This window comes from Canis lupus, chromosome 8 (assembly GCF_048164855.1).
Source record: "Canis lupus baileyi chromosome 8, mCanLup2.hap1, whole genome shotgun sequence".
Lineage (NCBI taxonomy): Eukaryota > Metazoa > Chordata > Mammalia > Carnivora > Canidae > Canis > Canis lupus.
The window spans coordinates 40,196,229-40,221,964 of record NC_132845.1 but is presented as its reverse complement, the minus strand read 5'-3'; the positions used below and the strand labels follow the sequence as shown (position 1 = coordinate 40,221,964).

Here is a 25,736-nt window from a genome sequence, read left to right as displayed (position 1 = left end):
GATCATCTCCCTGGAAACTCCCTGTACTGCTGCTCTCCTTGTAGTGACATTTGCTGCCGGGATTGTCCTGTTCTCAGCTGTGTAGATCCAGAACCTGAATCAGAGCTGCTGCTCCTTGGGTTGGCTCCTCCGAGTCTGAGCAGCAGACTGGGACCAGGACCCACACTCTTTCTGGGCTTTTCTGCTCTTCCTTTTCCAGTCTCCTTATGTGGGCTGCAGTGCTGGTGATCATCGCCTTAGCTTGGCCACAGAGTGAGAGTTGTGCTTCTGTGCAGACATTCTGTGTTTTGTAGTCTGGGAAACCCCACCTTATATTTTCCTGCCTTCTTCCCCAGCCCATTTCCCCATCCTTTCCTTTACCCACAGCTTGGTGGCAGAGTCCCTTTGCCATGACTTCCCCTGCCTGCCTCTGCTCCTGGGGACTGAATTCCAGACAGTAGTGTGCATGTCAGGGGCAGGTTCATTCTAGACTGTAAAAAAGTTTCTGCTTCCCTTCACCTTTGCAGGGGTGGTGGGGATGGTAGGGATGACCCTTTGGTGTGGGGAAGGGCTCCTTTCTCCCTCGGTACTGCTGACATTTGGGATTGGATCTCTGTCCATTGTAAGGGCCATCCTGTGTGTTTGCCTCTCACCCAGCAGGTGCTCACAGCCCTTCCTCGCTCCCCACAGTCACCCCAGGTGAGAATACCTGCTCTGGGAAGGCAGTAGCGCTACCATTCTCTCCTTCTGTCTGTGTTTGTGACATCTAGCTGTCTCCATCCCTGTCTTTTCTCTCTCTCCCCTCTGACCACTCTTTCTTACTCAGTTCTTTCCCCCACAGCCTTATCAGAATATCAGGGTAAACTAAGAAACATTTGGGTCTGTAGAGCTGCTCTGTTTGCCTAGCCGCCGCTTTCCCACAGGGGTCTGCATGGACTTTGACAGAGATCCCCAGCAGGTGCCTTTGGAGGACAGACTTCGAATGCTGGAGAGCATGGGGCAGACTTTGCAAGCTCCTGTGAGGGAGCGAGGCCCAGTTGCACCCTTGGTGCTGTTGGGATGGGGATCGGAAGAGACTGGCAGAGATGTGGGACAGCCAGCGCATGTGGTTTGCCTGAGATTTTTCTAAATGCTCTCATGCCCTGTGGTTTACCTTATTTTTTATAACAGCCTCTTAAAAGACATTATTACGTGTCCCATTTTACAGATGTGGAGGTTGAGGGTCTGAGAGGTTTTCATTTGTTCAAGGCTATGTAGCTCCTGTCTGCAAAGCCCAGAGCTCTTTTTGATAATGCCTGGCATTATGTTTTAGCAGCCTCGAGTCCACTGGGAATGCTAGCCTGTGTTTATGTCACTTCCTTGAGCACATTTTGTGTCTTCCTTAAATTTTCTAAATTCTATCTGACCCCTTGGAATTTATGGATTTTTATTTATTTTGCACAGTGAGGGAAAAAGGTATCTTCAGTGGAAAGGGGGGGGGGGCATAATATAAGGCCTTGATCTTCTTTGTGGTTTTTTGTCATCCTTTGGGTTATAATCTCTTAAAACCCAACTGAATCTGGTGTACCAAACAATTCAGGTCAGGGCTCTGGTGCCACATCACCTGATGTCCTGGTCAAGTTCTTCGTGGAGTGATTTTTAAGCTGCTCAGTCATTGGTCACAGGGCGCTTGCTTTTCTCCTCTCCTAGTTTCTGGAGGATTCCAGCATCCCCCAGTAGTGTTGAGAAAGGAAGAGAATGTGGCTGTCTCTTTAATTCACCCCATTTGTTGAATACCTTCTCCTGGCCCACTTGCTCCCAGGATGCCAGTGTGAGTGACATAGAGCTCGCTTCCTCTTTCATGAAACCTGGTCGGTGGTGATGGAAAACAAGTAATCGCAAAATACAAACTGGCCCAGCAGGTCTGAGTAGCACACAGCAGTTGAGGTTGACACATTTTCATAAATTTTCAAATGTGTCTCATCACAGTTCTGTCTTTGGCCATAGTATTTGTAATTTCTTAACTTTTTAGATTATTTATGTTTGTTAGAAATTTCACCATAAGGAGTGTCTGGGTGGCTCAGTCAGTTAAGCACCTGCCTTCAGTTCAGGTCATGATCCCAGGGTACCGGGATCAAGTCCTGCATTGGGCTCCCTGATTGGTGGAGAGTCTGTTTCTTCCTCCTGTCTGCTCATTCTCTCTCTCTCTCTCTCTCTCTCTCTTTCTCTCTTAAATAAAATAATTCATTCATTTATTTATTTATTTATTTATTTATTTATTTATTTATTTATTTATTTATTTAGATTTTATTTATTTCTTCATGAGAGAGAGAGAGAGAGAGGCAGAGACACAGGCAGAGGGAGACGCAGGCTCCATGCAGGGAGCCCGATGCGGGACTCAATCCCGGGTCTCCAGGATCACACCCTGGGCCGACAGTGGCGCTAAACCGCTGAGCCACGGGGGCTGCCCTCAAATAAAATCTTTTAAAAAAGAAAATCAAGGGCAGCCTGGGTGGCTCAGCGGTTTAGCACCGCCTTCAGCCCACAGCATGATCCTGGAGTCCCAGGATCAAGTCCCACATCGGGCTCCCTGCATGGAGCCCACTTCTCCCTCTGCTTGTGTCTCTGCCTGCCTCTCTCTCTCTCTCTCTCTCTATCTCATGAATAAATTTTTTTTTTTTTAAATTTTTTATTTATTTATGATAGTCACAGAGAGAGAGAGAGAGAGGCAGAGACACAGGCAGAGGGAGAAGCAGGCTCCATGCACCGGGAGCCCGACGTGGGATTCGATCCTGGGTCTCCAGGATCGCGCCCTGGGCCAAAGGCAGGCGCCAAACCGCTGCGCCACCCAGGGATCCCTCTATCTCATGAATAAATAAATTTTAAAAATCTTTAAAAAAAAAAAAGAAATTCACCATATTATTACTGCGTTTCATGGTTCTAAGATCCACTTTTTTTCAGATTGTAGTATCTCTAAAATCAGGTGTATTTTAGAAATAATCAAGATTTATTTAAATGTAATAAAACACAGTAGGTATGCTCTTTTACTTGTTCATAATTTGAATTAATAGGAGTGACATAACAGGTAAACATATATATTCACTGTATAGTTTTCCAGGACAACTTTCACGGATATAAAGATTTTTTTAATTATTTAAATGTTACTGACAGAAGAACAAAGCAGATTTTGCTTGGAATAGAGATTAGGTCATCTTTCCGTGAACAAGGATTGAGATCCTCATAGGCCATCTCGGAGGAGGAGTATACACAAGGATCTGTGAGGAAGAGGGGGTACGTGGTACCAGGGCAGTGTCTGAAAGAGGAGGCCCCCTCACTCCTGGTGATACTGTCCTTTCTGCCATTTTCATCTGAAAAAGTCCTCTAACACATGAAGCAGGGGAGTGAGGGCATCAGACATCATCTGGTACTGGATTTGTCAATTAGGTCATTGCTGATCTTCACAATAGGTTCAGGATTGTTTTTAAAGGAGCATTGTTTAAAAGTGGGACACATCTTGGGTGTATCTAATCTGAGAAAGTTAGGTGACTACAGGGGCCTCCTCAGGTTCTCACATGGAATCTCCTGTGGAGAGATGTAGTCTTCTGCAAGGTTCTTTGTAATGGGAAGTTCATGTGTGTGTATGGGGGGGGGGGGTTGTTTTGTCATTGTTTCTCTTTGGTTTGGAGGTTTTGTTTGTTTTTTGAGAAAAACTAAGAACTGTATTATGGAGACATCCCCATTCTTAAAGTTGTAACACAGGAAATCAGGATTCACATTGATCTCTGTGTCACAGAAGTTTGAAGTAGAAGCTTGGGCTGAGCCTCCCAGGTCACTGCTGATCCAGGTCTGTCCATGGGAGGAAAACATGGCTGATGGAGGCCTGTGCACACAGAGAAGGGTCGTAGACTGTAGTCCTGCCAGAACGACCTACCTGGGACTGTGCCGTTAGCTGCATATGCATGGCGAGCCATCAGCCATGGCCCTTGTGGGGCCGTCTGTGACAACTGTTTCTCAAGATGTGTCCATGGACCAGCTGCGTCATAGTGACTGGCTTCTGGGCCCCATCCAATCTTCCTGGTCAGAATCTCTTAGAGGAAGGGCAGGAAATCTGCTCTTATGGTCACCATTCATTTTTTTGTCTCTCAGTTTTCCAATATACACCACCCAGTTCCTTCTAAGGCAGTTCAGGAGAATCACCCAATAGCTGGGTTTGTCATTCTTTCTCTTAACACTGAAACCTACAGTTTTAAACAAGCTGCTCTGGTGACTCAGATGTAGGATAATATTTTGAAGAGCCTCTGGCCATTATAGCGTTGGCAAAGTGATGTCCAGCTGTCCTGGTGTCAAGTGGGCTTAATTTGTTGGTCTTTCTGTCCGCTCTAGTATATCAGAAGGTTTCCACCGACCCTCACTTGTTTTAGTCTCATCATTTCCTGTCTCCTGTGTCCAATTTCTGGTCACTGAGAGATCCAGACTTGAAGTGACCAAAGCCTCATGAACCCAGGGCTTCCGTGCAGAGATGCTCCCTTCCCATAGCTCCTTGTACTTCACAGCAGGAACTTAACCATCCCTGGTTGCATGGTAGGTCTCCTCAGCCCCAGGACCCAGGGGAGCCCTCCCGTTTTTCTGGGGAAATGAACAGCAAGGGAGTGGTCACACCAGCTCAGATCCCTCCATAGTTACAAGTGGTGCCTCAGTACTTGAACCAGGAAGCGTGGCCAAAGGCTAGGAAGCAAGTGTGTGTCATGATTAGTAACTCTGGTGTTTGTGTATTTATAAGAGTTTATATCTGCTTCTCTCATCTTAATCCTTCACCTGCATCTTGAAGATCCCTGAGAGAATGTGGATGCAGGGCCTTTGAAGAATAACTTTTAGTCTAGAATTCAGAGTCTGATTAGTACAACCCTTTCTTTAGCGACCCCTCCAGGTGGCAACTCATATTATCACCAAAGACACTGGGCTCTTGTGCCCACTGTCAGGTAGAGAGACTGCGAGAAGGTTCTGGGGGTCTCCAGCTGTTGCCCCTTGAGCCTACCTGTCAGCAGCACGAGGAGCATTTCACCAGGCATTTCTGAGATGTGAAGTGACCCTTCAAAGAACTCCATAGAGAGCCCACTCAGTCTGGATGGGGACAGTTGTAGCTTGCACAGGAGTCCGCACCATCCACCACCGCGTCTGAAGTGCCACGAGCCAACTTTCCCTTCCCTTTCCATGGCCTCCAAAATGGCCCTGAGGCTTGGGTTGCCAGATACCACTTTGTCACATGAGGAATTTGCCAAACTCTCAAAACTTAACTGTGATAAGTATTCCAGAGGAAGGTATTCATATGTGCTGATGATATTCAAGAAGGATATGTATTAAAACTTTTTGATAAATTGATAATTCTCATGATCTGGTCAATTTGGTGAATGGGCCTGATGCTATTGAAACCCTTGGTCTGGTTGGCCTGTCACCTTGGCCATCAGAATAGGTCCAGCAAGTTCTACCTTTTAGGGTTTGTTTGTGCAGAAATGGGTAACCACTCACTCCTCCTTGGCAGACAGTCTCCAGTTTGGAAGGAGTGATCTTGAGGGCAAGAAGAGAGTGGGGGACGTGTGTCCAGTTGTCGGACCCACACCTTTGCCACCCTGTTCCCCGCCACTGTGCTTTCTTCTTGATGTAACCATTTGTTTTGTGTTCTAAAATTATTTCTTATGTTCTAATCGTATTTCTTATATGGAAGATTATTTAAAAATCATTCTTGTCCAGTTGCTTATTTTAAGTTATTGTCTTACAAGATTTAAATCTTAAATTATAATGTAATCTTATTTTTTAAAATAGGCACCAAGCAAAAAGAAGAGAACGCAAGAAACGTTATTCGGTCTATCTAAATAGCTGTGTTCTTTTTCTTACCAGTTGATCTTTATCATCTCAAAGGTGATTATTGCCTCTTCGTAGTTTGATAGCTGTGTGCATTTAATGAACATTTTCTTTATTTTATGACTCCAAACCTTTGCATACCCAGCTGTTCTAGGATCCTTCTGGGGGAATCAGAACAAGCACATATTGCAGAGCAGTTCTGTGTCCCACCTGGTGTTTGCTTTGGTGTCATTTTCTGACTTTAAGTGGAGGTTGGGGAGAAGTAAAATTTCCAGGTGGGCCAGGGAAGGATGTTAGAGGAGTGTACGTCTGGACCCCATTGGAGATGTGGAAGGTTTGGGCCAGATTAATCTGAAGGGCCATCTTCAGAAATCCCAGCCTGATGTGGATGTGAGGCAGTAGTTGTGTAGAAAGAGGAAGCACTTTCACCCCCACCCCACCTCCACCTCCAGTCCTACTTTGGTCAATTCCTGCTGTATATACTGTTTACCCTAGTCTTTGCAGACGTTATAGCCTGTTCTTGGATGCTTTGTGTAAAATAACTTTTTTCCAGGAAGAATGCCAGGATAAATTTTATTATATGTGCTCTTTATGCACGTCTGTAATTATATCCTTAGGATAGAATACAGGGCATATAGAGAAATGGGTTTGGTGCTGTGTTTTCAAACCTGTGTAACAATAACAGTCCTAATAAAAGTGCATGTTAGATTCCTTTAAATATTAAGGAATACCAGAATATAAAAGGTTTGCTTTTCAAGGTGGTTTGGATAGGGGTATCCAAAAGAAGAAGCAGGAATTAGACCTGCCTGACTGTGCTTTGTCTTGTGTGTTTCAAGTATTTTTTTCCTAGTTTGTTGATTGCTTTTGCATTTGTCCCAGCAGTTTGGGTCATGGAGCGAATGTAACTTCTTCTGTAGTATGGCCTCTGGCACTTTCCAAACTTTACAAACCCGTCTGCCCTGTACCAGGCTCACTTGTGTGCCTTTTTTCTTTTCATCGTTTTGTTTTCTTCTCACTGTGAAAGTACATACATGTTTATTTTGGAAAAATCTGGGGGAAAGTATAATGCTTAAAATGATAAAGCACCCCCCTCCCCCATGGAACATTAACAAATGGAAATGTTTCTGGCTCCATGCCAGCTCTGTGAATGCTGGTCTTTCGGAGGGAGGAATGGGGAATCTGCTTGAAGGAGTTTTCCTGGGGATTGTTTGGGAACCGTTGCTTTGTATTTGTGTGTGTGTGTGTGTGTGTGTGTGTGTGTGTGTGTGTGTGTGAAAAAAGCCCTTACCATCTTTGCATTACAAAATATTAATCTTTTTTTTTAAGATTTTATTTATTTATTCATGGGAAACACAGAGAGAGGCAGAGACATAGGCAGAGGGAGAAGCAGGCTCCCCGCAGGGATCCCCATGTGGGACTCAATCCCAGGACCCTGGGATCACAACCTGAACTGAAGGCAGATGCTCAACCACTGAGCCACCCAAGTGTCCCAGTCATCTTTAAAAAAAAAAAAAAAAAAAGATTTTATTTATTTGAGAGAGAGAGAGAGCATGAGCAGAGGCAGCAGCAGAGAGAGCAGGAGAAGCAGACTCCCCGCTGAGCAGGGAGCCCAATGTGGGGCTCCATCCCAGGACCCCAGGATCACAACCTGAGCTGAAGCCAGACGCTTAAATGACTGAGCCACCCAGACGCCTCATAAAATGTTTATCTTAATTACCTTCTAGAACCTTTACAGTTTTAATTTGTGCATTAATTCTTATGTGTTTTCTATTCCTCTGATTTATTTTTTCTCCAAAGTAGAATGTTGTCTGGTTCTAAAAGTGGTAGACACTTGTAAAATACACAATACATGATTATAAGCAGGATCCCACCCCTGCCCAGGGATAGCCACCAGATCTAAAGTAAATAAGGATAAACTGATTTCATGGTATTATAACTTTTTTTTAGCTTAACGTGTTATATAGACATTTTCATGAAAGCATAAAGGTTTACAATATTATTGTAATCCTCGTATAACATTCATTTTATTACATCTCACAGTTTTGAGGGGAGTTAGGGATTTGGGCCAGGTGTGGCTGGGCCATTCTCCCTGTGGCTTTTTGACTAGGGTCATTTGAGGCCTGCCTTATTCTTCATTGCTGTGTATTATTTCACTAGGTCTGTAGCCATAGTTAGTCCACCTTCTGTAGAATTTAAGGGTATTCTGGTTTTGGTGATGTAATTTAATCCAGGCGTGATGCCTGTCTGCACATTTTAGCATACTAGCCCAGTTTCTTACCTCTGTAATAATAAGTTATAAGAAGTAGAACTACTAGATCAAAAAATGCACATTTTTTTCTTTTTGATACATGCTTTCCAAAGTCACACTATATTACATTATCACCACAGCATCTAAGAATTGCTTTCTCTACACCCTTATCAATACCAGTTATTATATTTTTATTTAGGTCAGATGGGTAGATGGGAAATGCCTTTTTATTTTAATTTCTTTTTTTTTTTTGATACTGAGATAGAGCTTTTTTTAAAAAAAAACTATGAAGATATAACTCATAGCATACAGTTCTTGCCTTTAAAGTACATAACGGTTGTATTATGTAACCATCACCACAATCAGTTTTAAAGATTGATCGAGTGATTGAGTGATTGATTGATTTGAGAGCATGAGTGAGAGGGGCAGAAGGAGAGCGAATCCTCAAGCAGACTTCACGCTGAGCATGGATCCCAGTGCAGGGCTTGATCCCAGGATCCTGAGATCATGACCTGAGCTGAAATTAAGAATCGGACTCTTAACCGACTAAGCCGCCCCCCCCCTCCCCCCGCCCCAGGTGCCCCGCACTGCAGTCAATTTTAAAACAGTTCCCTTACCCTGAAAAGAAACTCTATACCCTTTGTAGTTAATCCCCTTTTTCCATGAACCCCCAGCCAGAAGCAACCAGTAAAGTATTTTCTGCCCCTGTGAAATTACCTGTTCTGGACATTTCAAAGAAGTGAAATTATATGGTGTGTGCTCTTTTGTAATTGTTGTAACTGAGCATGATGCTTGCAGAGTCATAGTGTAGCGTGTCAGTGCTTTCTTTTCGAGGTAGAATAATATTCCATTTTGGATGGATTGCATTCCTTTTTTCCATTTGTCCTTTAGTGGGTGTCTGAGTTGTTTCTGCTTTTTTGCTGTTGTGAACATTGCTGCTACAGACATTTGTGTGAACATAATTTTCACTTGTCTTGGGTAGGTACTTAGGAGGGGAATTGCCGGGTCTTCTGGTGACTGTAAGTTTAACCTTTTAAGGAGCTGCCAGCCTGTTTTCCAAAGTGACTGCTCCATTTGACATTGTCCCTGGTGAGGTCGCTTTCTACGTGGCCGTGCTGGTGCAGGTGAGGCAGCTTCTCATGGTGGTTGTCTTTTTTTTTTTTTAAGATTTTATTTATTTATTCATGAGAGACCCAGAGAGAGAGAAGCAGAGACTCAGGCAGAGGGAGAAGCAGGCCCCATGCAGGGACCCTGACTTGGGACTTGGTCCCCAGTCTTGGGGATTATGCCCTGGGCTGAAGGTGGCACTAAACCGCTAAGCCACCCGGGCTGCCCTCATGGTGGTTCTCATGTGTGTTTTCTTGAGGGCTCATGGTGTTGAGCAGCTTTTCATTTTTAAAAAATATTTTTTTTATTTATTCATGAGAGACACACACACACACACACACACACACACAGAGAGACAGGCAGAGGGAGAAGCAGGCTCCATGCAGGGAGCCTGACTTGGGACTCTATCCCTAGTCTCCAGGATCACACCCTGGGCTGAAGGCGGCGCTCAACTGCTGAGCCACCTGGGCTGCCCTGAGCAGCTTTTCTTGTGTTTATTGACCATTTGTGTGTCTTCTTTAGGGAAATACTCAGATAATTTGCCCTTTTTAAACTAGGTTGTCTTTTTATCATTGAGGTGTAAGAGTTCTTTGTATGTTTTACATGCAGATCCCTGTCACATTTATGGTTTGCAGATACTTTCTCCCTACTTTCTTAGTGATGTCCTTTGAAGCAAACAGTTTTTAATTTTAATGAAGTCCAGCTTACCTTTGTGGCTGCTGCCCTTTGTTTAGTGACAGAGAACTCATGGTTATTCCAAGGTCATGACAATTTACTCCTGTGATTTTTCTGAGAGCTCCACAGTTTCAGTGCTCACTGCTAGGACCCAGGTTTGCTCTGAGTTACTGTTTGGGTCTGCTGTGAGCAAGGGGCCACCTTCGTGCACTGTGGGTGAGCATCTCGTCCTTCTGCCTTTGCTACCAGTGGTCGGGGAGACTCTTGCCTCTGTCAAGTGGTCCAGGCACTGAGGCCTGTTTGTCATAGCCTCGTATTTCCTCTGCTGAGGTGTCTGTACATTTCCCACACACACTGTTTAGTGGAGGAGTGGTTTTTTTGTTTTTTGTTTTTTTCCTCCTCAGAGCTCTTTATATGATAACAAATGGCCACAGCCTTTCTGGAAAACAGGCAGCATTTTAGGAGCTATCATTTGATTTGATTTCTACTTCTCAAAAATAGCCATTTTTCCTTAGTTTTTTTTTTTTTTTTTTTTTTTTTTTATTTATTCATGATAGTCACACAGAGAGAGAGAGAGAGAGAGGCAGAGACACAGGCAGAGGGAGAAGCAGGCTCCATGCACCGGGAGCCCGATGTGGGATTCGATCCCGGGTCTCCAGGATCGCGCCCTGGGCCAAAGGCAGGCGCCAAACCGCTGCGCCACCCAGGGATCCCTCCTTAGTTTTTTTTACTTTTTAAACTTCTTATATTAAGTTTTTCGTACCTTCATTCTAAAAATACTTTTTTTTAGTACTTTAATCATCTTTTATCTATGTTTATTCACTTTAATTCATCTGGAATTTATTTTCATATTTAGGGTGACATAGGGATCACAGATTGCTCTCACCAACCTCCAATTTGAGATACCACCTTATGATATTCTAATTTCATATATACATGGGTCTTTTTCCAGACTTACAAATAAAGAAATCTGTAGCTTCATAGTTTTGGTATCTGGCAAAATAGGTTCCCCTTTATTCTTAATGTTTTTCAGAATTTTCTTTGCTGTGGCATAAAATGTATACATTTATTTTGAGCAAAGTTACAACATGGCAGGGTTGTTTTTTTTTTTTTTTTTTAAGAGAGGTTCTTGTCTGAGCACTTTACCTCAATTCTCAGGCCTGCCTGGGCAGCGAGCATTGAGCAGGGAAATTGGTAGCATCTGAAGAGTTTTTGTGAGAGTTCAGGACACTTGTAGTTCATGCATTTCCTTCATCTCTTTAGACATCAGTTTGATGGTGGAGGCAATTAACTGTGCCCTGCATTTGTCAGCACCTTGCTAAGTGGATTAGGCCTGTACAGGTATGCAGAGTCATCGGGAGGGCCAAACACAGGCACATGAGGTGTGTCTTCTGTTCCCTTTTGTCCAAGACACTTGTCTACGGTGCGTAGAGCTCATGAAGCATCTACTGATCAACGTGTACCTTAGACTTTCCAACTGTGCTCTTTTGACATGTTGAGCTTTCAAAATATGGTCAGTATAGTTAAAAAGATGCTATTAAGAACATCCCAAATGAGAGCACCTGGGTGGCTCTGGTTGAACATCTGCCTTTGGCTCAGGTCATGGTCCCAGAGTCCTTGGGATCGAGTCCCGCCTGTGGGGACCCCAAATGTGGGGTCTTAATTGAGTCCTGATTTATGCAAACCAACTCTAAATGACTTTTTTTGGACACCTAGAGAAAATTTGCATATAGACTGAATATTAACTGATACTGAAGAATTGTTCATTTTGTTAGGTATGATAGCAATATTCTTTCTGTTTACTTTTCTGTATGTTTGATATTTTTGTAAATGCAGAAGAGAGAAGCCTGAGCAAGGGTCCTCTTCCATTTCTCTATCCCTATTGTTTTGTGATTGGACTTTGTATCTGGGGAAATAACCTGATCTAGAGGAGACTTTGAACATTGGTAGTGAATGCTGCTGGGGGCACAGTCAAAGGCTGCTTGTGAAGGCTTTATTTTAAGTTGCAAGAAAAGGAGGCAGGGAGTGTAGTTTATGCTCAGCAATGGGAGATTGGAAAATATATGTATAGCCTTATGCTCATTACAAATCATGCTGTCAAATTGTATGAAACAACTTAATGATACAGGACAGAGCCTGGAGTAAATACCAAGTCGTGAGTGAGTGGTAGACTATTGATTATGGTTCATACATATGCATGTACATAGAAGAAAAGATTACAGGAAGAAAAACCTATCAACACTTTAATATTGGACTCCTGGATGTTGGGATTTCAAGTGTTAATTATTTCCTTCATAGCTCGGTTGCTTTTCAGATTTTCTACAGTATGCATATAGTACATTTATAACCAGGGAGAAATTAGCATAAGGAAGGAAAGGTTCTCTTCTCTTGGGAGTGAAGTGCTTCTCCAGTCAGGATGCTCTGCCTCTCCACTAGGACTTTGCTTTTGCTTTGGACCACAGTTAGGCTTCCGGGAGTTGTGCTCCTGAGGAAACCTTTGTGGCTTTTCTAATATACTTAATTTCTGAGTTCTTAAGATCCAGACAAAAGTGTGTAACTTTTTTAAAATGAGCTTTGATCCATTAAGAAATGTTTATTTTTTTTTTTCCTCCAAATTGCAAGCAGATAGTTTTGATGGTTAATATGAAAAGTCACAGAGGTGGTGTACTTTGGGGGAGGCAGTGAGTGTTGTGAAGTGGAGCTAGGAGCTCTGGGGTCAGAGCAGGAGAGAAGGGAGACACCCCTGCACTGTGGACTGTGCTGTGGCATATTAGGAATGTCACATTCCTCTCACTTTGTAGGTTTCTTTGGTAAGTTATCTGAAGATATTGGCAGTCTGTAAAGAAAACAACTCCACAGGTCACCTTTCCCCATTCTCTTTGCTGTCAGGAGGTGTGGTCAGCCTTGCTTGAAAGGATGAAAGCAATTAAACTCTATTTCCGTACCTTAGCAGATCATCAAATACTTTTTGAAAAAAAAATTGTCAGATGTCAGAGTTGAAATTTTGATAGAAGGCAAAGCAATTCCTGAGCATTAACAGCTGTGCGGGTGGGGTGGTTGTCATTTTAAGGATGCATATCATAGTATTCTTTGAGGAGAAGTCGTGAGTGAAACAAGCATTGTCCTGGTCACGAGATAATGAAGTCCTCACTGTGGTTCCAGTTCTTCTGATGTGTTGGGTATTTGCAATGGGTTGTGATTGGTCAAGGCCTTGATGTTTGTTTTTTAAGATTTTATTTATTTATTCATGAGAGACACAGAGAGAGGAAGAAAGAGACATAGGCAGAGGGAGAAGCAGGCTCCCTACGGGGAGCCCAATATGGGACTCGATCCCAGGACCCTGGGATCATGACCTGAGCCAAAGGGAGACGTTCAACCACTGAGCCACCCAGGTGCCCCTTGATGGTCTTTTTAATTAGGTTGAACCATATGAAATTGCCAGTGTGTAGCCACTTGGGCCTATAGAAACAACAGTTTCATACAATAGAGCTAACACAGTCTACAGCTTCTCCCACACTTGTGTGTAGGGTAGAATATAGTTAAAGAATCAGTGTCATTTTCTTGCTCCGAGATCCTTACACACAAGTGATTTTAATCAGCCTTCTGAGTTGGTTTATTTCTGTGCTTCTGGATCTTCCTTAAAATTGCTGATGAATTAAAGAGAGCCACACTGGCTGCCTTCTCACCGTGGCCAACATTACCCATCAGCTTGAATGGTGGCTGGAAACATAAGGAGCATGAATTAGCCCTCAGAAAGCTTAAAAAAATATTTTCATTAATTTGTTTTATTTTAGTCTCAGATGCAAACTTCAGTGGGAATCGTGCCCACGCAGGCGATTGCAGCGGGCCCCACTGCAGATCCTGAGAAACGCAAACTGATACAGCAGCAGCTGGTTCTACTGCTTCACGCTCATAAGTGTCAGAGACGAGAACAAGCGAACGGAGAGGTTCGGGCCTGCTCTCTCCCACATTGTCGAACCATGAAGAACGTTTTGAATCACATGACACATTGTCAGGCTGGGAAAGCCTGTCAAGGTAAGTGCCATTTTCTGAAATCCTGGTGGTGTAGCTCAGGATGAAATGTGTCTTCTGTATTCCTCAGTGGCTCTCTTGTTGATAAGATTACTGCGACCTCCGTCTCCACACACCAACCAGGCACAGGCCACTGGCATGCTTACCTGCTCAGAGAGCGGCTGTTCGGTGTCATGATGTGTTGGGAGCTTCTGCTGGACAGGGCTGTGCCCTGCCTTTGTTCTCTTCCTCCTTTCTCTGTCATGGAAGACATTTGTTACTTCTTGAGCACTGTCTTCATCATAAATGTCTAGAGCGCGGGTTTCTTTTGGGCGGCATGGCACAGGCCATGTGTGCACACCCCTCCCTGAATCTAGAGCATCTGTCTTGCAACTGTTTCATGTGTTCCGACTGCTGGGCCCCTGCCTTGCTCCTCCACCCTTTCGTCTTGAGGCCGATCAGGATACCAGCGAGGTTGTCCTAGGTGACAGTCCACGACACAGGGAACCGTGTGCACCAAGTCATCCCTGCCACCTCCTTCCTTCTCCCTAAGAAGGGATGAATCACGCCTGTCATGTGCTCCCTTTCCCTCTTCTCTGGCGAACACCTCGAGTCTACAGAAGAAAGTGGTTCTTACCAACAGCTATGCCATCTTTCATCTTTATCCTCCTCTTTCCTCTTCTTACTTGTGCTCCTAAACCTTGGGGATAGTCTCTCCCCAACCTCCCTCTCTCTCCCTTTGTGACATTTGTGAGTCCCTAGCATAACCCTGATTCCGATGGAGAAGCAGAAGTGGGTCATGCTAGACCTTTAGAAAGAAATCACAGTGCCTCAGTGTGGAGTGAAAATGAAGACTCAGAATTACCCTCTCACATACTTAGAAAAGTGCCTGGCGTCCCTTTAGAATCTCCCCCAGACTTCTCATTTGCTTCTCTGTATGTATTTCTTGAATAATAGTATTGAGATGGTTTCATCCTTCAACATAATATATAGAATTTTTGTTTTCAGTAGTGACATGACATAATTATTATTTGTCCTACCTTTCATTCCAGCTGCTCAGTATTTCAAGTCAGATAGTTTTTGTTTTTGTTTTGTGGGCTGAACCTTAATCACCATCATCCATGACATTGCTTCTATGGGAAATTTGTGTTTAGAATTCTCAACAGTCTACTTACAAACGTTTTGGAAAGCATCCTGTTTGTAAGTTGAGGACTGCCTGTACTGTGTTATGGTTACACGTGTTACCATTTTCTTATGGAATCTGGCATTATAATTTAGGTGTAATTGAAAGTGTGACGATCTGGATAGAAAAATAACATCTCGTTGTTTTTCTGGTCATAGTTGCCCATTGTGCATCTTCACGACAAATCATCTCTCATTGGAAGAACTGCACACGACATGACTGTCCTGTTTGCCTCCCTTTGAAAAATGCCAGTGACAAGCGAAACCAACAAAGTAAGTGAGCATTGTGGGTAGAGAAGCTCGGAGGTGAGAACAGATACTTCTAAAGAGAGTGCGGGAGAGGAGGTAGGAGGCAGGGCAGAAATCCCTAGCACAAAGCATAGTGGCGAGCAGAGCTGTGGAAGTGGAGCTGCCCAGTGCCACCAGGGGGAAGCCCAGCTTAGTGAGAGATGGATTCTCAGCGTGCGCAGGGCACAGGGCCACTGGGGAGTCTCGTCCCCCCATTAGCCCCACTCCCACCGTTGCACACATACAGTAGAATCAGCAGCAGTGGATCGCTGTGACCGCAGAGCAGACATGAAGAGGCTTCCTAGGTCTTGACAGATGCTTAGTATCTGAGGGTTTGAATGTCGCATCACTCTAATGGCAGTGACTTTCAAGGGGGCGGGGAATAGAGGGGACACTTACTTTGAAATTGAAATGCCTTATCCTAAAGTGAGTTTGGAGAGGGCTGTGTGGTAGAAGAGTCAGGTAGGAAGGGTCAGCATAAAATGCCACCTATAGACACCTGGGAGGTTTTCCCTCCTCCAAGCAGAGGCAGTTTCCAGACCTGTTTGTGTAATTAACAATTTATTCAGCACAGATTGAGAGTCTTTGCCCCAGGACTGGCCACATCCTGACCATTCCCATCGTTTCATTGTCTTTCAAGCCATCTGTGTAGCCTGTAGCTGGTCGGCGAAGCCCAGGTCCCTGTTTAGGGGAGGCCAGAGTGTGGCTCCCCGGGGCACCTGCTCTCTGCAGGCATCAGAACAGTGAAAGGATGAGCATCTCTTCCAGTTTTAAGTCCTTTCCTGTAATTTCAGAGGTAAAACTGTGGTCTTTGGATTATGTCCCTCAGTGTGGACAGATAGGACATGCCCTCCAGTGTCACATCACCCCTCTGGCTGGAGCTGCTCCCTGCTACCTCTAGTACCATACAGGCTTGCTCACCTTCCTCCATCTCATCTGTACCATCTTGTTTGTGGTTGCGTGTTCATCACTCATCCTTCTTGATCATCTGCCTCAAGACCCCACTGCTGCCTGGAGAGCCCATGCAGCTGTGTCTCTGGTCATTTCCTTGGGGCACAGGGCACGGCAGGAAGCCCATTGTTCCTACGAGTGCTGTGGAGGATGCGCCGGTGACACCATGGGCATCCCTCCTGAGTGGGCCCGCCGTCTTCCCTCCCTGCAGAAGGACTCACGCTAAGTTTCCTTTCTAAGGCACTTTCCTAAATTACTTAAATTTTTCTTTGATTGACCAAAATTGGGATTAATACACAGTTTGCCAGGACCTCTCTTACATGAAATGAAATTCTAGGAATCTAGGTCTTTCAGAACCATGTACTTGGGAGAGTAGTATTACTGGAATAAGCCTGTTTTCCCTCATAGCTAGTGTAAAACTTTTTTTATTTTATTTTATTTTATTTTATTTTTTATTTTATTTTATTTTATTTTATTTATTTTATTTTATTTTATTTTTAGTTAGCTGGTATATTATGGTGGTTACATTTTCTTGTGTTTTAGGACACATTTCAGTAACAGGCTTTTTAAGTGCCAAAATACTCATTCCATGAATAATAAGTTGGGACTTCATTCTGAACTTCTCATTTGGGGGTGCTCATTTGGGGGTGTGGCTTTTCTGGGACCTTTTGGTTTTAGTATGTGTTGCCACGACAATGTTAAACTTTTATGATTTCTCTTTTTAAGAAACACCTATGTGGTTTTTGTTTTAAAAAAGAAAAGAAATATATGTGGGTTTGTTGTGTTGTTTTTTTTTTTTTTTCAACATCCTTATAACTGCCTGAATGTTGAGACAATTGATCCAGTACATGCTCTGAAGTGGTAAACCACAGTGTTTCCACTAGTCATAATGTAAGGTGTCACCAGGGTGATTTTATAACGTAAAGTCACTGGGAATATTTAGATTAACTTTACACGAGGTTCTGGTAACTTTTTTGCAAAAGAAATGAAAGCACTTAAGTAAGAAATGGTTAAATACTTCTCAAATTATGTTTTAGCCCTGAGTGTACTCTTCTGGCTCTCTCTAGCACTGTGGTTTTCTGAGGGCAGAAGATGTGATCTGATGAGTGAGAAAGTTCCAGCAGTGTGCTTTCTATACATGTTTGCTATTCCTCTCTCGAAACAGACCGTGCTGGTGATAGGGAGGAAGTACGTGCGGGTCCAGCCCCCTGACAGCTTCAGGTCAGGGGTCCGACTCAGACTATATACATCAAGCAATGTGACAGGCGTGTCACGGGCAGCAACTAGATGTAGTCGAGTCCTAAAGGGAGGGCCAGCATGTACTGGAGGGTGGGGCTTGATGGAGCCCAATTCCAGTACAGTAATGATGGAAGGATGCTCCAAACGGCACAGAACGACCCCGCAGGAGTCCGCAGAACCGGCATAGACTCAGAGCTTCCTGTGCAAGCGAGGGGATACAGGGAGAGAGAGTTTGTGGCCAGAGGTTAGGGCCCCTGAGGGCTGCCAGGAGACTCGCCATTCCTGCCAGTGCTGTGCTTTCCAGGCATGTTTCCTGCAGATGCTCACACACCACTGCCTCCCTTCTTCCGTGGCCATCTCTGCCGAAAGAACCTACCGGCATCATCTGTGAAATGAAGCCATGCCATTGGCTACCTTTTTCGGCCTGTGTTGAGATTTTGTCTGATGTTCCCGTGAGTTGTTTTCAAGAGGTTGTGTTATCACTGATCTTGAACTATTCCTCCTGTATATACATAATCAGATTTTATTGAATAATTCTGATTTTCCAAGGTATACATCTAATGAGAGTCCTGGCATCTAACTTCCCATCAGTTTCCAGGCACAGGGTTACATGGGGGACTGGGACTGCGTGCACACAAGACCAGATTCCCTATTTGAACTCCTGTTGCCTCATCAGTGAGGTTCTTGCTACACAAAGTATAGTCCCCAGACTAGGCTGCGAGGCAGAAATGCAGAAACCCAAGCCCCATCCCAGACCTCTTCTGTTAGAATCTGCACTTCAGGTAATCGGTATGCACAGTAGCAGCTGAGATGCACTGCCCTGGATGCCTTGAAGGGCTGGCTGTTTGTCTTGGAGCTCTTGAGAAGTTTTGAGTCGCTCTCTGGGGAAATCGTAGGTTTCCCAACTCAGAATCCCATAAGGACTGTCAGACTCGGTACTGCAGGACCAGTCTCCCAGCCAGACCAAACCTGCTCACTGCCCACAGCCACATTAGATGCAGGCTAAGCTGCAGCACGATGGTGGTGCATCTAAGTCAGCAGTCCTCTGCTCTGGCACTTGAATACCCCCAGGGGCTGGACCCTCACTACCTGGTCTGGCTGTCTGCTCTGGTTTTCAGCACCTTCCTTCATGACATGAGTCCAGCTCTACATCCTTAAAGCTTCTGCTCATGGAGCAGCCTACTCGGGGGGCACAGTAAGTGTTAAACACACCCTTGTTTTTCCCCTTGAAGAGCCCTTCTAGGACTCTCGGGTGCCTCTTTTGACAGCCTGGGCTTGGTATGGGGAGCAGATTACCCTAGAACTTGAATGGCTGTAGGAGTAGAGAGCAGTAGGCTTGTCTGGCCCTGATTTAGGTCCCTAGCAGTCGGTGGTGATGTATTTCATCAGAGTAGCTCTCTGTCTGCTCTCCTAGGTCCCACAGTGTGGCCCCTTTTGGGTCGTTTGGCTTCTGAGGGGAAGTTATTGCATGCCTGTGTGCGCTTGTTTGGCAGTGGCTGTGCTGGAGGTCTGGCCCTGGGGCTCGAGTGTTCTTTCTCGTCCTGCCCTGCTCCACGCTTAGGAAGATGCTGGAGGAATGCCTGGTTGGTTCTGTTGGCAGAACATACGACTCTTGAAATCAGGGTTGAGTTTGAGCCCCACGTGGGATGTAAAGATTACTTTAAAAAAAAAAAAAAAAAGATGATGCTGGAAAGGAAGCCCATCCTGGTACACCCAGCACCCAGGAGGCACACGGGCGTGGGAGCCACTCTGCCAAGACATCTGCAGGTCTAAGTTCATTCCATCGTGACTTCTCCAGTAGAAATCTAAGTGGTGACTAGTTAGTAGCTGCTTCTCCTGCCCTGTGGTATATCTCCCACCATGCTGACAAAGCTTTGAAGTTTAGTTTTTGTCAATTTTCATTGGATTTTGAAGTCATGTCCACTTTTACTGAGAATGACTGCGGACTTGAATGTCCGCAGTGTGCCCCATGCGCAAGACCTGTTAGTGGTGCATCTCTGTTCTTGGAGGAAGGACTGTGTTTGACCTACATGACAAGTGGCAGGTGGGTCCTGAAGAGAGTCCACTATAAAACTTGGCCTTTATTTCCAGGGTCATAGTCTCCCGATTGATCAGAAGGGGAATGGTGAGGCAGTGGAAATGTTGGGGGTATTTTGAAGATTTGCTGCTGGCAGGAATGGCACTGACACAGAGGGTGAAGAACCACGCTGTGTGAGGTGACATAGTATGTATGAAATACAGCATTAGGCTCTGAGAAAGGAAAGAAGATGTAAAAATGGGAAAAAGAACAAGAAGTTTTGACATTTAAAGAGGTAAATGTCAATGTATAAAAGTGATTAATGTGGAAGGCCTCGTTCTCAGTGATGCCAGATAAATGAGCGTTGCTGCTTTTAGCACCCCTTGATTTTGTTTCCCACCAAGGCCCGTGGTACTGTGTGCTGGGAGGGCAATCACTCGGGCGCCCTGAGCTCTGTAGGGAGCTCTCCGGGGCTGTGTGCTCAGCACCATGTGCAACACCTGGAGCTGAGCCCCATGTTGGGTGCTGCCTTGAGGGGAGTGTTACAGGAGTGATGAGATAAGTGTGGTTTTCTCCTTCTGGGGTCCAGAGCTGCCGTTGTATGTTCCAGGGTAGGGGGGCTATTAGGTTAATGTGTTCTCTCTCCCAGCCAACCCTGTACTTGCTCCGTCTATGGAGGGATGGAGGGAGGACATGAAGTGTAAATGCCCAAAGAGAAGCAGAGAGGCCCAGTAGGTGTTGTGGGAATTATAGGAAGCCTCACTGCCACTCAAGAGATCAGGAGAACTTCTAAGAGGGAGGGTAATGTCTTGAGCCCGCAGAACAGAATTTAAACAAGAGTTTACTTTTCGTGATGGCTCCTCTTGGAGCCAGCCGTCACTCCGATAGTAGATATCTGCGTTCCCCTACCCTGAGGTATTTGTGTCACTCAAAAGTAGCCTTTGGCATTTGGACTCCAATTGGACCATGCTCCAATGTCAGAGACCTTATTTTACCTTTTTGTGCTTTATTTTCCGTATATCTGAATTGTTAGAGTTGGCAAGTTCCAAATGCTTACTTGTCTCCTGATGGGTAGTGTATTTTGTTTTTATAAAAAAAAAACAAAAAACAAACCACCATAATGTTTATATGAAAGAAATACATGCATTTAATAAATACAAATACAGTGATAGTGTTAGAGCTTCCATGGGAGACTGGCTTGCCCATAAATGGCCTTTGGCTTGGGAGTGGCATTCACCCTAAGGTGGGGCATTTTGATGGAAAGGATGGCATTTGAGGCTGGGTGGATGAAAGTGGAATATTGTAGGAAAGGTTATTATTTTTTTACCCGGAAACAGAAGGCCACATAGACACCTTCTTTCTTTAAATTCCTCTCCACAGTTCATCACTGTGTATAGCAAATATAGTCTAGGTCTGTTCTTTCTTATACCACTAGATGATAGAAAAATAAATCATCCTACCATTATTACTTTCTTTTTAACATCAGTGTTTTGTTTTATTTTTTAAGCAGGCTCCATGCCCAGTGTGGAGCCCAACACAGGGCTTGAACTCACTATCCTGAGATCAAGACCTGAGCTAAGGGCAGCAGCCCTGGTGGCTCAGCAGTTTAGCGCTGCCTTCAGCCCAGGACGTGATCCTGGAGACCCTGGATTGAGTCCCATGTCGGGCTCCCTGCATGGAGCCTGCTCCTCCCTCTGCCTGTGTCTCTGCCTCTCTCTGTGTGTGTCTCATGAATAGATAATAAAATCTTAAAAAAAAAAAAAAAAAAAAAAAGAAAGAAAGAAAGACCTGAGCTGAGATCAAGACTCTGATGCTTAACCCACTGAGCCACTCAGCCGCCCCTAACATCAGAGTTCTTTTAGAAAATTTGCCTTGTCAGTTTTAGGAATGTGGCAGGCACATGTTGAAAGTCTGTGTGGTGGGGAGTATTAACTTTAAAAGAAATCATACATGACTTAAGTTACATGCTTGTCATAAAGTGTACTTGGGAATTGTTTTTCTTTTATAATGAGGTGCTTGGTGTGTGTAATTGTATCTAATGAGCGTTAATGAGTTTGAGATCAGAATATCCTTATTAGAAAAGTTAATAGTATAGAATGTGTAATTACCAAGATTTTTTTAATATACATAACTTTAATTAAAATTCTCTGATAAGTATGTGAAGTGTTTATGTTCTGGTTGCATGGGTGAATGTGAGAATATTATCTTTACACATAATTGAATATGAAAGGAAAGCTTTGTGATTAGTGCTTAATGTATCAAGGATCATATGTTATAGTATCAGTTTTATTATAAGCCACTGTTTATAACATGACTCTAAAGTTTGGGGAAGTTGGAAAGAAGGGAACTCTTAAGAATAAATAGTAGGACATAAACTTCTGCCTTATGGTAAGTCACCAAAAGAGGACATTTGGATGGTTGGACAGAGGGATGAGTTGAAGTGACCAAGGAGATGCAAATTTGGGGTCATCTCTGTTAACTTTGAAGTCCTTAGGAATGGGGTTCTTTATGTTGCCACAGATTTTCCTCTGGTCTTTTGGGATTCGCCCTGGTAGATGGTAGAGTGCCCTGCAAGCCATCAGAAGGCCGGGTGGTGGAAGCTGGGGCTGGCTGTGTGAGGTTATGCCAGTTCCTGAATCTCAGTGGTACTGAAGTGATACCTGAATAAATGAAAATCCACACAGAATCACCAAGCCTCGTTCCATCCATTAATTATAGCTAGATCAGTCAGTCAGGTACAGTATTTCTTGAACGGCTTTAGGTAGCCAGACAGCTTAGCATGGGGCCTTCCTGCTAGGAAACCGGAGGACAGGTGTGATGTTAATGCCATTATACATGTAAGTTTTGAGGAATTGCAATTTTGTCTTTAGAAAGATTATGTCCTTGATTTATTAATAAGTAACAAAATTGACCAGCTGGGTGTCACCTCTGCCTCTTCTTTAATCCTCTTACCTGTGCAGGAGAGCAGGGAAGGACCCCAGGGAAAATAGCTGCCAAGGGGGCCCCCTGACTTCATGTCAGTAATGGCAGATGACACACCACCTCCTGCCCCATGAGAACACTTTATCTTGTCATGTGTTTGCCACTCCTCCGAAATGGACTTCTGAGTCTCTAGATTTAATACATAATTTTCATTAAGTGATCTCTGATTTTGTGGTCTGTTGCCTTGTAAGATCAAAACTTGAATTTTCAAGTGTTTGCTCCTCAAGCGCTGCTGTGCAGAATAGGTGACCAGGCCAGAATCCCTTTCTCTGCGCAGCTCCATTCTCAGTAGCCTTGTTCTGTTGCCTCGTGACATACTTAGATAGATTTGATGAAATTGTACTTGCTTCTCAGTAGCTTGTCAATCATTTGTGAACTTCTCCCTTTTACTTACCTTTTTCGTTTGTCTGTCTGTTTGTTGTTGTAGCCATCCTGGGGTCTCCAGCTAGTGGGATTCAGAACACAATTGGTTCTGTTGGCACAGGCCAGCAGAATGCCGCTTCTTTAAGTAATCCAAATCCCATAGACCCCAGCTCCATGCAGCGCGCGTACGCTGCTCTTGGACTCCCTTACCTGAACCAACCCCAGACGCAGCTGCAGCCTCAGGTTCCCGGCCAGCAACCAGCACAGCCTCAAACTCACCAGCAGATGAGGACTCTCAACCCCCTGGGTAGGTGAAGGAACACTCAAGAACTTGTTTATCCAATGCAGCAGTGGGAATGAGAAGTCTTTCTGGAACCCAAAGCTGTTTACTGTTACTGTAAATTCAAAGTAATATGTATATAAGTTATGATGATGATGATGATATCTTTTAAATGTTTGAAATAAAGAACTTCCAGGAAAGGCTGCAGTGCCCATGCAGGGAAGATGTTACAGGCTTGAGAGAAGAGAAGCATTTGCAAAACAAACCAACATGGGATTGCTATGCCACTCCTATCTGGACAGTTTTCATAAAGGCATTTCACATGGCTCAGAATGCAGAATCTCATGAGTTAGAATTACGATTGTCCCACTTGTCGACCACTGATCTGGTGGAGAGCTCGGAGGTGGCCTGCCACTTCCTGGCACATCTTGGTCATGGGCTGACCCATAGCTGGAGATGACCAGCCCAGCCGGGGCAGTGGTCTTGCAGGAGTCTCCGGAAATGCCTCCTGCCTCGGCCTTCTCCCTGGCATGGCATTTCCTGCTGTCATCTCAGCACGTCATTAGCCAGGGTTTGCTCATTCACTCACACATCTCCACAATCTCTGCATATTGTTTTATTTTTAACATTTTTCTTTAAATTGATACAGAGCTCTTAAAGTTAAGCTTAAGCCAAGCAGTTACATCAGTCAAGTGAAGTCAAGGTGGTTGTGCTAGCTTTGTTGTTTTCCTAATAGAGTACGTACTTTAACCTTAAAAATAACTCTTCTATGAGTGACCAGTTAAAAACATCTCATTTATTGCTCTTTGGACAAAACTGCCCTAATGCATACCTAACTTCTGGCCATGAGACTGGGTTAGAGCCCTCAGACCTGAGTTGTAAGGTGACTACTCCTATTTGAGGGTATAATTTGGGACAAAACTGTTAGCCTCTCTCGGTCTCAAATTTTTCCTACTTTAAAATGAATACACAAATTTTTTCACTTGCATGTAATTTCTATGATTTTATTTTCTGATAGGAAAAGAAAAGTTGACACAAGTATATGTGGCAGGTTGGTGTAGTTGTTGAGAGCACAATATTAATGAAGCCAGAATATAAGTCTGAAGCTACAGTTTTTTGCACCACCACAGAGTACATGTATAATACCAAATAGCCTCCACAGAAGTGCCTGATTTTGGTTATAAAATGCAGTGAGAAGGAGTCTGCAACTGAGTTTGTGCAAGTTGATTACATTATTGAAAATAGAGTTTGCAGAGTTCCTGCTATAGTGGCTGTGGTTATAACTCAAGAATTACTTACTTTTGTGGTGACTTGTTTATATTATCAAAACTTTGAAGTGTAATTTAGGAGTTGGTTGATTTCTTTCTGTCTTTAAAGGAAATAACCCAATGAACATTCCAGCAGGAGGAATAACAACAGATCAGCAGCCGCCAAACTTGATTTCAGAATCAGCTCTTCCGACATCCCTTGGGGCCACAAAGTAAGACCCAAGTTTTAGTCCGCTCCTATCTGCGTGACAGTAGCATGTGAAAGTGGGTTGGGAATCACAAAACTGTGATAGTTTCTAAATGTGTGATAGCGAAGATAGTTTAAATGGGGGGCGGGGGGGGCTTTTTATTATTACTATTATAAATGTAGAGCAAATAATAAACACGGTTTTGTTTTTGTTTTATATATATATATAACATATGTATAACAAAATTGCAAATATATACACACACACACACACACACACACACACCTTGGCTGTCTGATTTTTAAAAGTCAGATGTGGTCGAAAGACCTCATGTAAATGAAGCACATTTGCTCCACTGCAGTAGGTGTACTGTATGTTCTTGTTCTTTCCCCTAGCCCGCTGATGAGCGATGGCTCAAGCCCTGCAAACATTGGGACCCTCAGCACTCTGCCTACAGCGGCCCCTCCTTCCGGCACTGGTGTTCGGAAAGGCTGGCATGAACACGTCACTCAGGACCTGCGGAGCCATCTAGTGCATAAACTGTATGTGCCTACCTCTCCTGTACTCACATATGATGGAGATACTTTGTGGCTGACAGCAGTGGGACAGTTTGGCAGTTTAACTGATGTCTGATTTAATTCCTAAATGGTCCTCTGAGTCCCAGATGACAGTGCCCTAGAAGTTGAAGAGGGTCACACACTCGTTCATGGAGCCACAACCACTGCTGGCAGGCCAGAGAATCCCATTTAGGAGATGTCAGAGCATCCATGGCTCTTCCCTGTGGGAGGACATAAACTCTGACCCCTGTCACAAAGGTTAAGACTCCTAGTGTGGCCAGACCTTCCATCCTCTGAGCTCTGGCACGCAACAGGGCACTGGGCTTATTAGCTCAGAAGCTTTGCCTTGTTTTGGAGCTCAGGATTATAATTGTGGAGGCCCATGAGAATTGGGTGAATTTGGGCCCAGTAAATACAGAGGGCATGATAGCGCCACATATAGTATGTTAACAGACAGGAAATCAACAGTTAACTTTCTCGAGCTAGTTAAGTTGAAGGTGAAAATGATCAGTTTAATTTCCTTGGAGTGTTTTTTTTTTCCCTCCATCTTAATGAAAATTGTT

The 25,736-nt window shown here is 44.2% G+C and overlaps 1 protein-coding gene across 4 annotated transcripts in view; it reads left to right on the top strand.

The window, feature by feature from the left end:
- CREBBP (CREB binding protein) overlaps positions 1–25,736 on the top strand; it is a 125,076-nt gene that overhangs the window by 57,844 nt on the left and 41,496 nt on the right. For all 4 annotated transcript variants that reach the window (XM_072835544.1, XM_072835543.1, XM_072835542.1 and 1 more), the window contains 5 exons: positions 13,642–13,882; positions 15,200–15,313; positions 22,945–23,187; positions 24,538–24,640; positions 25,012–25,158. In XM_072835544.1, coding sequence (XP_072691645.1) covers positions 13,642–13,882; positions 15,200–15,313; positions 22,945–23,187; positions 24,538–24,640; positions 25,012–25,158 — 848 coding nt within the window. The remainder of the gene's footprint in view (positions 1–13,641; positions 13,883–15,199; positions 15,314–22,944; positions 23,188–24,537; positions 24,641–25,011; positions 25,159–25,736) is intronic.